The 13,283-nt window shown below is 33.4% G+C and overlaps 1 protein-coding gene across 1 annotated transcript in view; it reads right to left on the bottom strand.

Annotated features, from left to right (window-relative positions):
* The window catches only part of LOC145248096 (endoplasmic reticulum mannosyl-oligosaccharide 1,2-alpha-mannosidase-like), a 92,293-nt gene extending 79,359 nt beyond the window's left edge, over window positions 1–12,934 (bottom strand). The window contains exon 1 of the mRNA XM_080109885.1: window positions 12,780–12,934. Within this exon, the coding sequence (XP_079966011.1) occupies window positions 12,780–12,881 (102 nt within the window). The 5' untranslated portion in view covers window positions 12,882–12,934. The remainder of the gene's footprint in view (window positions 1–12,779) is intronic.
* Between the last annotated feature and the right edge of the window lie 349 nt (window positions 12,935–13,283).

Raw genomic sequence — 13,283 nt, 5'->3', positions numbered from 1 at the left:
GTTTTTAGGTTAGTAGATGTAGAACAGTTGAGGTGGTAGGTTTAATTGACAAGGAATGGCTAAAGAAAACATGAGGGGAAGTTATAAGGATAGATTTGAGAGAAAGAGGGATGAATAAAGACCTAACCAGAGATAGGGTTGTTTAGAAGTCAATTTCTAAAAGTCGATTATAAACATCAGATTTCTAACAGTGTTCTTTCATAAGCCCTTTTAAGGAATCTTCCTCCCACAGCATTTCGGCATGTTTCCAGTCTTCCTGGATTTCTCCTTGCTACTGGACTCGAGCAGTGCTGATTCAGAAGAGGTGTGGTCCGGAAACCTTTTCCTCACAATTACACATGCAACCACCCTTACAAGGGCATCCATTGTCTTTCGAGACTAAACAGAGGCATCTTTGCAGAAATGAAAAGACAAACAGTAACAGTTTATTTTTACTTTTCTCCTGCATGAATTTAGGATATTAACTTCATGTATCAAAAACGACTTTGCTGGTCTTTTCTAATCATTTGTTGGCAGAAAATTTATGATGAGTCCAGAAACCATAAAAGACTTTACCATTATATTCAAATATGGGAGGGTCAACGATACACTCGAACAAATGAGGTTGAAGGAATAAAGTAGTTTTGGGAAACACTTGTGATGCAACATTGAAAGAAATAAAAGCTGCTTTCTTTTTTGCTCCATTTTAGCCACACGGAAATTGCAGATTTCAAAAAGAATGAAAATATATATATGCAATTTTATACTACTTGGGATAGCATTTACCTATCAATAAATAACACAAAGTTCCCATTTAAATAGCTCAATAGTGCAACACCAGAGCTATATTTCTTAAAGAGACATTTTTTTTTTTAAATGTTAGGCTTTTATTGGTAAATTCTTGCGTGCAGCTGTTTCGACTCAATGTTGCACACAAGCATATAATAGTTCAGTTATAATTTTGCACAACTGGGCAATCTCATCAGTACTTAGAAAAAGAAAAACAATTTTCCAAGTTTTACATTTTATGAACAGGACACTGTTATTAACATGGCAGGTATTCACTTATTTGTTTATCCATAACATATATGTAATGCACAAAGCAGATATTATCAACATTTTATAATAAAATGCACTTGCCTTTTTCACCCTCTTAATGTCTGTATGAGTAACGACTTTCCCTTATTTTTGTCCATGCTTCATGTTCTCATATATTTAATAAATGTTTCTTTTTTAAAGTTTAGCTTACAAAAGTGAAATGAAAAACCAGTCTTTATGTATGAATCTCAAACATTTACTATTTGGGGTTATTATTTCGTTTGGCCATGAATAAAAACATTAGGCACTGCCAAAAATGGCCGAAAAATGAAGTTGTTGTTATTTTTTAAAACAAAATTACATTTATTAAAAACCATGATTTCTGAGTAACTTCTATTTTTCCAGAAAGATAAAACCCTGAATTTTATCATATAGAAAGCTGAATAATGTAAAACTTTTTCTACTATTTTTAATTAAATTTTAAATGTTAAAATTTCCCCAAAAGTTAACAATTGACATTTTTTGTCTTGCACAAAAAGCATATATAAATATTTTTAAAAAAAGGTTTTTGAAAGAATTAAGTTGTTTATTTTTGTCTAAGATTTAGGGTGATTTTCTATGAATATATGCAAAAATATTATAATATAAGTACCTGGATTTCAAATAATTCCACTTATTCATATAGGCAACCAGTTACTTCGCGTCCATATAGAGTCCAGATCGAGAATATTTACGTTTGTGTTTAATACAAAGCAAACTATGGAAGACCAAACAGGCCAAAAAAAACTTATTTTTCAGTGACGAAAATTTCAATGTATTATTAACACTGAGGCTGGCCAGTACCAGATGGGTGACCATTTGTATGAGTTTGGTTTTTAATGTGTATGTGTGGGGGTTAGTCTCCCAAAAATGGGGGGGGGGGTAAAGCAGAATCAAAATAAAAATTGACCCAATCTAGAAAGATTTCTCCTCTCGAGGAAGAACTGTAGGGTTTTTTGACTACATAAGCAACCCCGAGGCTGGCCAGTACCAGATGGGTGACCATTTTGATGAGTTTGGTTTTTAATGTGTATGTGTGTGGGGGGTCAGGCTCCCCCAAATGGGGGGGGGAATTCAAAGCAGAATAAAAATTAAACTAAACTACATAAGCAACCCTGAGGCTAGCCAGTACCAGATGGGTGACCATTTTGATGAGTTTGCTTTTTAATGTGTACGCGTGTGGGGGGCTCAGGCTCCCCAAAATGGGGAGGGGCTTCTTTCTGACAGGTTTTTCAAGAGATTCACGCATAATTCACAATTTTAAGTGTAATATTCAGTCATAACACACCCGAAAACCAATTTAAATCAACTTTAGAAAAACAAGTGCTCCGTTGGACAACATCGGCAATTTGACAAGAATTTATTCTAAGCTTCCTTTTGTGTAATTTTGACACTGCAAGTGTACGGGCCATACTAAAATAATAACTTTATTTAGAATGCCATTCTTAACATGGGGGGTGTTCAACTATTCTGCACTTTCACTTAAGGTTTAACCATTTTTTTACGGTGCGTATTTTTCGCAGTATAAAAAAAAGTACTGTTTCTAGTTTAAAATTAATTTTTCACTATAAAGTTTCGTTTATGGCAGACTGACGAAGAAATGTCCGCTATAGTTTCGGTAAAATAAAAATAAACACGTGTAATAATAAAAATAAATTTTTATTTACCATCCATAATTTTGTCTCGCAATGAAAAGAGAAACGTCTCGTTTCTATGTGAGTGTTGACCAACATAAATTGTACTGATTCACGCTTTCACCGGTTTTGGCAGTCATGGAGATTCAACAAAATTATTTCAGCGCGTATGGTCCACCGTAGTCGAAAGGCGGCAAACGTTATCAAATGGGATCGAAAAACTGATGATATTTTTTAACACAAAGGGCACAATATTTATCGATTTTTTTTTTTTGTATCGATTCTTCAAAGAATTCCCTGTTTAATAATGGTCATGCATTATTCGGCTCGCTAAAAAAAATTTATTAATTTATTTATCAAAGATTTTAAAATGGCTTTTTTCGTATAAATATTTAAAAAGAATTTTTTTTTTTTGCTTAGCTTAAATTAATTATTTTACTTAACATATTCACCGAATTTCACACTCCAAAAGTCAAAAGCGGAATAATTAAACACAATCAAAGTTCTGATATTCAGACGTCAAAATAAGATATGTAAACAAGTGTTTTTTTTTTGTTTTTTTAATCTATAATCCTGCCCCTTACAACAACGAAATATATTTTGTTTAGTTTCAGAGGATTATTTTAAGCATATTTGTTCCCACTTCAAAACAAGGGGGGGTTTTGTAAGCAAAAAAATATATATATATATATATATATATAAATATCGTTTATGAAAAATAAGTACACTGTTATAAAGTTCATTCTTCTCTTAATAATCGCTGAAAATTTCGTATTGATTGGATAATTACCTGATTTTTGGTAGATTTAAAAAAAAACGGTCCGTCAAAAAGTACGTACCTGCCCCCCTAGTTTTGGCGGTGCCTAAAAAACATAAATATTTAACGTGACAATAAATTTAAAAAAAAACAAAAAAAAAAAACAGGAAATAGTTTAATTTGAATACCTTCTGTTCTTCTGGATCGAGATAATTTTTTAGGTGAAATGACTTACCAGTTTTGTTACACCTATGGCATGCACCATTTCAGTCTTTTCTTTTCCCAGTGTTAGAGGTTAATGAAAGGTATATGTTGTTTTAATTCATTCAGCAATTTCTTATCTCTGGCACTTCTATTTATACCATGTCATGTGGTTGGCTTATAATGACATTGTAAAACTTCCTGCATTCCTCCACCCTCCTATGTAGATAAGCATTTGAACAAGAGCCAAAACTTTCCTAATCCTCACACAATATCACTATACATTTTTTGTTGGGTCGGGACTTGTTCCCTCAGCACGAAAATAAACAGTCTAGGCCATTTCTGAAATTACCTTTTCTCTGTTGATTGCAGTATGATACCAGTCTTGTGCAGTTCTAGGAGATCCATCCTTCCATGCTTTGCCTTCTCTATTTGAGAAAAGGTCAGTTTATCGCTAATCGCCCAGGCATTTATTTTGCAGGTCAGAGTGCTCCTCTTTGGGGGTCACTGACTTTTCAATCCCACTTTGTGTCACATTTCTCACTGTCGGAGGGAAATAAATATCATTATACATTTCTCAATGGTACATTGAACCATATCGATCTGCTTCCCATGGCAGGATGATATGACAAGGGTCGGAAAGTGGGATTTGAAAAGCCAGTACTCTAGAGAAAGAGCCTGCAAAACATACCTGAGCAGCCTTGTCATCATTCTCCAACAGAGGCGCCTCAGGCGATTAGCAATAAACTAACCGCTTCTCAAAGAGAGAAGGCAAAACCTTAGAGAACAGACCTCCTAGAATTGCCAGAACCAATGACATACACCTCAATCAACAAGAAAAAGTTCATCTCAACAATAGCCTTTACCTTTTCCATTCATTCTGTTTGCGGACTGTTATCATCTTCATAGTTGTTGTCGTTTTATGTTTCCGGCCTTCTTCAGAGCCCATAGCACAGTGGATAGAGGCATTGAATCTCTACAGTTCCAAGTGAGCATTATCTGATGATAGTGGCTTCAATCCTATCCAAGCAGGCCAGATAATTAGTTGGCCAAAACGTGGTGAGACAACAACTATGGAAGGCAGTAATTACTGGGATAAATTACAAAACTAAGCATTCCTATGCTGTCGAGACTAATCAGCTGAAGAAGGCCAGAGGATGAGTTGGCCGAAATGTGGTGAAACAACAACAACCATAAAGATGAGGATAGCAGTTGGCAAAAAAAGAGTGAATGTATATATGCCATTATATATTATCGAGAATAATCAGCTGAAGAAGGCCAGATGATGAGTTGGCTGAAACGTGATGAAACAACAACAACTATGGAAGGCAGTAATTACTAGGGATACAGCTATATGACTCAGCATTTCTATCCTGTCACGGTTAATCACCTGAAGAAGGCCAGAGAATGAATTGACTAAAACATAGTGAACCAATAACAACTATGAAGATGAGGATAACATTCTGCAAAAAGAATGAATGCACAAATTATGATTAAAAAAAAAAAATATATATATATATATATATATATATATATATATATATATATATATACACACACACACACACACACTGTTGATTGTATTGCTGAGAAAAAACATTGTACCACATTGATATATAAAAAAAAAATAAATTGACACTACTTACTTGAGGGCAGAGTTAGACACGTTCGGTTTTTAATGTGGGAAAAACCCAGCTCCCCAAAAAGGGGCATTCTATATTGGGACAAAATAAAAACTGTCGTCTAGAAGGATTTCTCCTTTACTGACAGGACAAAAAAAGATGAATTGCAGTATCAGAACAGATGCTGCACTTTGCTTGTGGCCCAAAACAAATTATCATTGTAAAAAGGTTATCTGCATAATAATGTAAGGAACATTAAAATCCAATTTCATTCAAATTGTTTCCAGACTAGAATTTCTCCGGGGAGGGGGGGGGGCTGGATTTGAACTTCTACTTAAATTTGCAAAAAGAAAAAGTGAAAAAACAAAATTAAAAAAATAATAATATTAATAACAATATTAACAAAACTAATCTATTAAAATTAGGTTTGTGTTTCAGAATTTTTTAGATGACAATTGATTACATTAAATATTTTGCGGATTACAATTCTCATCTTGGCTGTTATTTTCACTACAATTCTCATCTTGGCTGTTATTTTCACAACGTTTCCGCCAATGTAACCTCCAATCTTCTTCAAAATTATTTACCTGGAAGAAGGCGGGATGTTACATTGGCTGAAAATTTATGAATACAATAAACAAGACGATAGTAATATGTGAGGAATTAATTTCACAGCAGTAAAAGACTACTTGAAGACACAAAATTTGCAAAGCTAAAACACCTACTTTAAAAGATCTCGATTCAATCAGTGTTGCAGAAACGATGCATCTCAGCGTGCTTTATAAGCTAGTAATAACCTTACGAGCAATCTTCCTTGACTGAGACGATTTCAAGGATTTAGTAGAATTTGCAATTATACATATCACCACAAAGTTCAAAGGTTCAATATAGTTCATGCCAGAAATTAAACCAAAACAGTTCTTTCTGATTCCCCAACTGGGGGATTAATTCAGCCCCCCCCCCCCGGGGATTTAACCACAGAAGCAAAAGTTCCTATGAATGCGGTCTATGGGAAAAAGGCAGGAAAATTTCCCTAGAATAGAGACGAGTGTTACACTGTTACACATCTATTCATTACAAAGTCAAACTGGAAACTGATTTGCATACCCCCTTTGGTGCATCAGGCATGTGTATTAAAAAGAAAAAAGAACTTCTGTTCAAGCGGATAACACCGAAAGTGCCCCAGTCATGCAAATTTAAACAAGTAGTCTGAATAAAAGCCAGGTTTATTTTCCCCACTTGAGACAAGAAAAAACAACCCCACCCTTTTAGCCATGGCCGGGCAATGATGGATGAGATCTGTTGGTACTGCTCAGTGTATAAAAAAACATTCTCCCAGATATTACTTCCTCAAGAGATTGAGGAATGCCGACGAATTCCATTAGACAATTGTTATAGGTTGCTACAAGTCCCCACGGTAAAAGCTTATCTTTGTATCAGATCCGGCGGCCCTCGTGGGAATTTGGGAACAGTGAAAACAATGCAACAATGTAAAAAAAAAAAAAAAAATTATACACATAAACAGCGATTTAATAATTTCTGGTTTCAGGTTTAAACACGATACTCAATGTGTGTTATGTATCCCTATTTAGTTATTCCCAAGTTCAGCGTGTTTTTTTGTTGTTGTTGTTTTTTTTGTTTTTTTTACTTCCGGTTTCTCCTTACCGTTCTGCTTCACAGTGAGTGCCCTGGAAAAAATCACTTCTGGTTAGTGTTTACCAGTTTTAAAACATGCTGTTATTCTGAAAAACAGCCAAGTTCGTTAGCTTATTTTAAAACTGATAAACAATAATCAGAAGGGGTTTTCCCAGAGCATTCACTGTGAAGCAGAACTACAGAAAAATACACGTGGAACTTGAGGATAATCTATTTAGTTGCCTCCATACGAGGGCAGAGTTAGACACAAGATTCGATTTCTAATGTGGAGAAAAGGATCCAGTTACCCATATAAAGGGTACTCTGGACTGAGACAAACAATTAAAATTTCCTCAATCTGGAAAGATTTTTTCCTTCACTGACTGAGAACAAAAAAGATTAAATGTTGTATCAGAACAGATACTACACAGGGTTCATACCTTAAAAACATATGCATACCTTCACTCACGCAAATTAATCGATCTAGACAAATAGCAATTTGTAAGACCAATATCGGCGCTTCTACACTGTTATAGACGAAATTTTGTAGTCGATAAATGGAGTTTTCAGATAAGAAACAATGGTTTCTACTGATTTTTTTTTTTTTATCAATTCTAATAAATTACAAGGGTAGCTTCCAAATTATGCAGTTGAAATTACCTGAATATAACTGAATTATTAAAAAAACAACTTTAATCTTGTTAGCAGGTGAAACATTGTAATATAGTTATTATTATTATTAGACGAATTTACCACTTGTGCGTATGTTACGTGAGTTTTTATTAGTAAAGATACGAGTCTTAGTGAGAGTTTGTCTTATTACAGAGAGGGATGTTGTTGTAAAAGACTTAGAGAGATTGTTCATTTTATTGTAAGAGACCCAGAGAGATTGTTCGTTTATAACGATTCCTATATATTAAATGTTCATTCCTTAATTGTGTTTATGGAAGAAGAAGGGGAAGAAGCTCTTGGAGTGAGGAGACAGTGTTCACTGTTCGGACATTGTGTAGACATGATGATGTTGATTCACATTATGGATATGACATGTCGAGATGTGTATGAAACGACATTTTATAACACAAATATATAATACAATTTTCACTTTACCTTTTTGTAAGAATCATAAGACAAGACGACGTTTTTATAAAACACAGGATGAGGTTTATTTCTTCACACGACCGGCCAGGATTTCCATCATCAAGAATTCAAAGCTTCACATTTTAGTTTCAAAGTGATCGTCTCGCTTCTAGACGTTCAGACTTCAAACTCCAGACTGAGTTTTTCACTGACTGTCCTGTAACTAACTAACTAAAGTTTTTCTCTATCCCTAGAACTTTCTATTTTCCATGACGTCATACACATGTTAAAACATGTGCCTTCTTTCACGTGTTCTGGACATGCGTGTCCAAAACTTTTCCTATTTCTACAAAAGGAATTTTAACCTATACTCAGTAACCTATTTTTCCAATATGTTAAAAACATTATCTTATAAGCTGCATTCTTTCAATTTAAAATTTCATAACAAACTTGACAGTTCACATTCTTTTCTTGAAATATTTTATCTCTATTCTAAACAAACGTTTGTTTTACATTTTTAAATTCTCACACGTAATCTATTTCTAAACCTACATTACGAGGTTCGAATTTCGTCTATTGCTATTTCATTTTCATTTTAACTAATCTCTCTATTTTTATACTTACATGAAAAGGGGACAGCCCTTATCATGTAACAACATTTCGGCCATCTTGTTTAAATTGAAACGGAAAATTATCTCCCCTTTGAACTTTCCTATGTCTTACGATCGTTTTAATCAAATTCTATTTCTTATTTTCTTTAATAATTTTCTACCTTATCGATTTTCATAATTTTTGGATATAATCATCTTAAAAATACAAGGAATACGTAGATACCATTGTTTTCATGTGAAATTCAGTTTCACGATTTCCGAAATTTCGTCCCAATAGCCTAAACATCCAATATTGACTAAGCAGATAACTTTAGTTTATCAAGTTAGTATTTACACAATAAAATAAATCTCGAAAAAAAAAAAAAATAATAATAATAATAATAATAATAAAATATTTATCAATTAACTTAAACCACGGATAGGGTTTTCTTCACTCATTTCTTTTGTTTTTTAACTATGCCATTTTTAAACGAAATTGTTATTTTAAATAAATATTTGGTGCTTGTTAAGATAGAGTCGACAAATCGATATTTTTTTCATCTATCGTTTTAAGCAAAAACAATATTACGTATTAATTGTAATGTCGAAAATAGTAATATATCCAAAAATTACGAAAATTTATCGAATAGAACAAATGCTATTGTGTTTTTAGTAAAATAAAGCCTATCGCTAAATGGTAGTCGCCATTAAAATGTGATTTTTGTTTTTTGTTTTTGTTTTTTTTACACAGTATCACCACTTATCAAGGCCCGGAAGTCACTCAGGGATAAGGGTTATTGCAAGTACATTACGTTAGTGTGGAGATTTGATGAAGTGTTTACTTAAGGGGGCGGTTCATTAGGAATTTGTTAACGTTGGACTTGAAGACATCTAAGTTGTAGTCCGGTGGGAAGCAGGCAGACGGAACAGAGTGATGTAGAATATCCGTTCCGAGTTATGTCCACTGTGTGTGAACTTTTCACAGCCTACTTTAAAGCATCTAAGAAAAATGCAATTTTACCCAATTTTCCGTAAAAATTACTTTTAAACTATAAATAACTGTCTAGTCGATGAATTTTTGTAATGTTTTCGACATGAAAATTAAATACGTATTGTTTTTGCTTAAAATCACATATTTAAAAAGATCGATCTGTCAACTACCTCAACAAGCACCAAATATTTTTGAAAATTCTATTTCATTATTAGTGTACTGTCTCGTTTTGTCATTAGGCTATCTTCACGATTATTGTTTCCACTTCATTTCCGGTTGTTCCTTTGTTTTGATTAATTTTTATGCTACATTTTGTTTATTAAATTGTTAGGTGAAAATATGGGAAGATAAACAAAGCCCCCCCCCCCACCCATCCACCTTACCATGTTAAGAAGGGCTTTTCTAGCGTTATTAAAACCATTCTAAACATAGGGAGAGTCGGCCGGAAGTGACGGGGAAACAGTAATCGTAAAGATAACCATTTTATTATTATTATTATTATTATTATTATTATTATTATTATTGAATCAATTTGCTAATTTTCGTTAAGGCAATATAATTCTTTGGATCTGGATTTATAAAATTGTTGGATGTGAATTTTTCCAAATTTTCAATCTTTTAATTAAGTTGGGATTTGCTAAAAATTTTAAGGTCAGTTAAAATTACTTTCTATTCGATAGTTTAAAATGCTTCCAGATTCCTTTCAAATTTCGACGGGTCACAAAATAATTATTTTTCAAACTATTAACAAAATATTAAAATGGCTGACTTAAAAAAAAAAACAAAAAAAAAAAACGAAAGTAATTCTGGTGGATTTAATTTCGCAATTAAATTATTTTAACAGTTTGTGTGTGTGTGTCTGTGTGTGTGTGTGTGTGTGTGTGTGTGTGTGTGTGTGTGTGTGTGTGGTATACTCATGCAGAGAGTGATCCGTGCTGAAATAATAACATTTAAAAAGCCATTCTTAACATGAGGAGGGGAGGGTGTTTTGTACCTATTCTGTACTTTTAACCTTACAATTGAACAAAAAAAACATCATAAAACTTTAATTAAACGTGGAAATACGATTTTAAAAAATAGCGCGGCCGGCACTCTCCGCATTAGCACCAAGCACCATATATTTTAAGTTCATTTAAGTACTTTACGCTTAAGATGTTGGTTAAAATTAAGTTCCATCTGTCTTTGTTTGTATTCTTCGTCAGCTGATATTTGTGTTTGTTTCACGATGAATGCCCCGGAAAAATCTCTTCTGATAAATGTTTACCAGCTCTAAAATATTCTGTTATTCTGAAAACACAACAAAATTCGTTTGCATATTTTAAAACTGGCAAACATTAATCAAAAGTGACTTTTCCAGAATATTCATCGTGCAGAAGCATAAATATCAGCTGACAAAGATTGTAAACAAAGATGCACACACAGCACAGCAACAGCACACAGCACTACAGCAGTACAGCAACAGCACTTGATTTTAACAGAGATGTTGGTATTTATGCAGAAGAATACTCATACTATTTTTTAGATTGGATTTTCACGTTAAATTCAAGATTTTATCGTAATGCCTACGAATTCCCATTTATCGCTTAAAAAACTATTTTATTTATAAAAATAAAACTATCAATTTAGGTGATTTTTGGAATACGGCATTTTCTTTCGTGCCACAGATTGTACACTCATTAACCCTTTTCCTTGAGTGCCTTCCGGGCCTTTATAAGTGGTGACTCCTTTGTAAAAAAAAAAAAAAAAAAAGATACGTACATACATCAATCATACAGATTTTTGTTTTGTTTTTTTTCATATAGGGTGAATTCTAGACAAGAAGCAGAAGCACCACCTTTTGTTTATTAAATTGTAATGTGAAAGTAAGTTACAAAACGCACCCCTCGGGGTGCTAAGAATAGGTTTCTAAATAAAGCGTTATTTCAGCAGTCAGCACGGTTCGTAAGTACCGCGATTTTTATTTTAATTTTAATGATGTGTAAGTCACGTAGATGCGATAAACAGAGAGAGACACACGAAAAGCTGTCTTATATTTTCATTAAGGCACAAGTGTAGTTTAGCATACCAAGGCGAACTATTTTTCTAAAATGGAAACAAATAATTTGCCCTGGGATGCTAAACTGCACTTGTGCCGTATTTTTTAAGAGAATCGGCTTTCCTCAATTTGTCAATTTAAAAACGTCGGAACTTCAAATTCTAATAAGATTTGATCAGCCCTTTATTTTATTTTATTTTATTTTATTCAATAAATTTATTTGGTGCTAAATGCAGAGAGTGATCCGATCCGCGCTATTTTTTAAATCGTATTTCCAAGTTTAATTAAAGTTTTAGGGGTACTTATACAGTTTAGTGACGACATTAAAAAATGGAAATATTGAAAAAAAATTTTATTGTACGTAACTGTTATAGACTGAAGTTATCCGAAAAAAAATTTCACTTCATTTGATCAAGTAGTTGTTTTTTTTTTTACAGCGAAAAACAATTATTTATCACGACGACGTCAACGTGGCCATTTTGGAAATGTACCTAGCAGAATACCTCCATTTTAGGCCAAATTTCGCAATCTAGCCTTTTTTTTCTCGCCAGAATGAGACGCGACCAGTACCGTATTCTTATTTTAAAAAAAAAAAAAAAGAAAAAACAAACGTAAAAAAATTGCAGATGTGTTGTGCGCATCTCATTCTGGCGAGAAAAAAAAAGGCTAGATTGCGAAATTTGGCCTAAAATGGAGGTATTCTGCTAGGTAAATTTCCAAAATGGCCACGTTGACGTCGTCGTGATAAATAATTGTTTTTTCGCTGTAAAAAAACAACTACTTGATCAAATGAAGTGAAATTTTTTTTCGGAGAACTTCAGTCTATAACAGTTACGTACAATAAATTTTTTTTTCAATATTTCCATTTTTTAATGTCGTCACTAAACTGTATATGTACCACTTTTTCGAATCTATGTGTACAGTAATACAAACCCCTATATACTTTATTACATTTTATTTACGAAGTAATATAAAAATTCTAAAATTAAAAAAAAAAAAAGGAAAGAATTTTGTTTTTAAAAAAAATGGATAAATGAAATCGAATTCAATTAATGAAAAACCAAACCATCGTCTCGCAAGATGACGTTAAGGCAACAACGAACCGGACGATTTGCAAAGAAATTTGACATAAATTTCAAATGTCTTTATATAAAAAAGGGGGGGTGAAATAATAAACTTACCCTCCATATCGATTGCTTCCGTCTTGCTTTACTATTATCGTATGTGGTATTATCTTGACCAATATTAATGGCCAAAGTCTCCCTCGACCACGGGACACTCATGTTTGTTATGTAGTGCCTCGCTTGTCAACTCGCAAATGGCCCTGAGGAGAGGCGAGTTATCTCCCTTAGTTGACCATTGCATAATTCCTCATCACTTATCTCCCTTGTCTGTAGGAACGCCCTCCTCTTCAAATCAAAATAATTCTATATTCGATACCAGTTTTTTGCTTGTTCTTTTATTTTTTTTTTTTACAAAGGAGGCCACTCGAGGATACGAGTTAATGGGTATACATTAGTCAATGGGATTATAGCGTAGTAATCATAAGTAGTGGAAATTTTGTAAATTGGATTACTTAGAGGGACGGTTCATCAAAAACTTGTTTATGTTGGACTTGAAGATAATCAAATTGTTGTCAACTGGAAAGCAGGTCACCGGAAGAGAGTTCCAGTTCCACAGGTGTG

Source organism: Euprymna scolopes, chromosome 26, assembly GCF_053919585.1.
Source record: "Euprymna scolopes isolate OS-2025 chromosome 26, ASM5391958v1, whole genome shotgun sequence".
In the NCBI taxonomy this organism is placed as follows: Eukaryota; Metazoa; Mollusca; class Cephalopoda; order Sepiida; family Sepiolidae; genus Euprymna; species Euprymna scolopes.
Note: the sequence above shows the minus strand (reverse complement) of the source record. Positions and strands in the feature narration are given on the sequence as shown.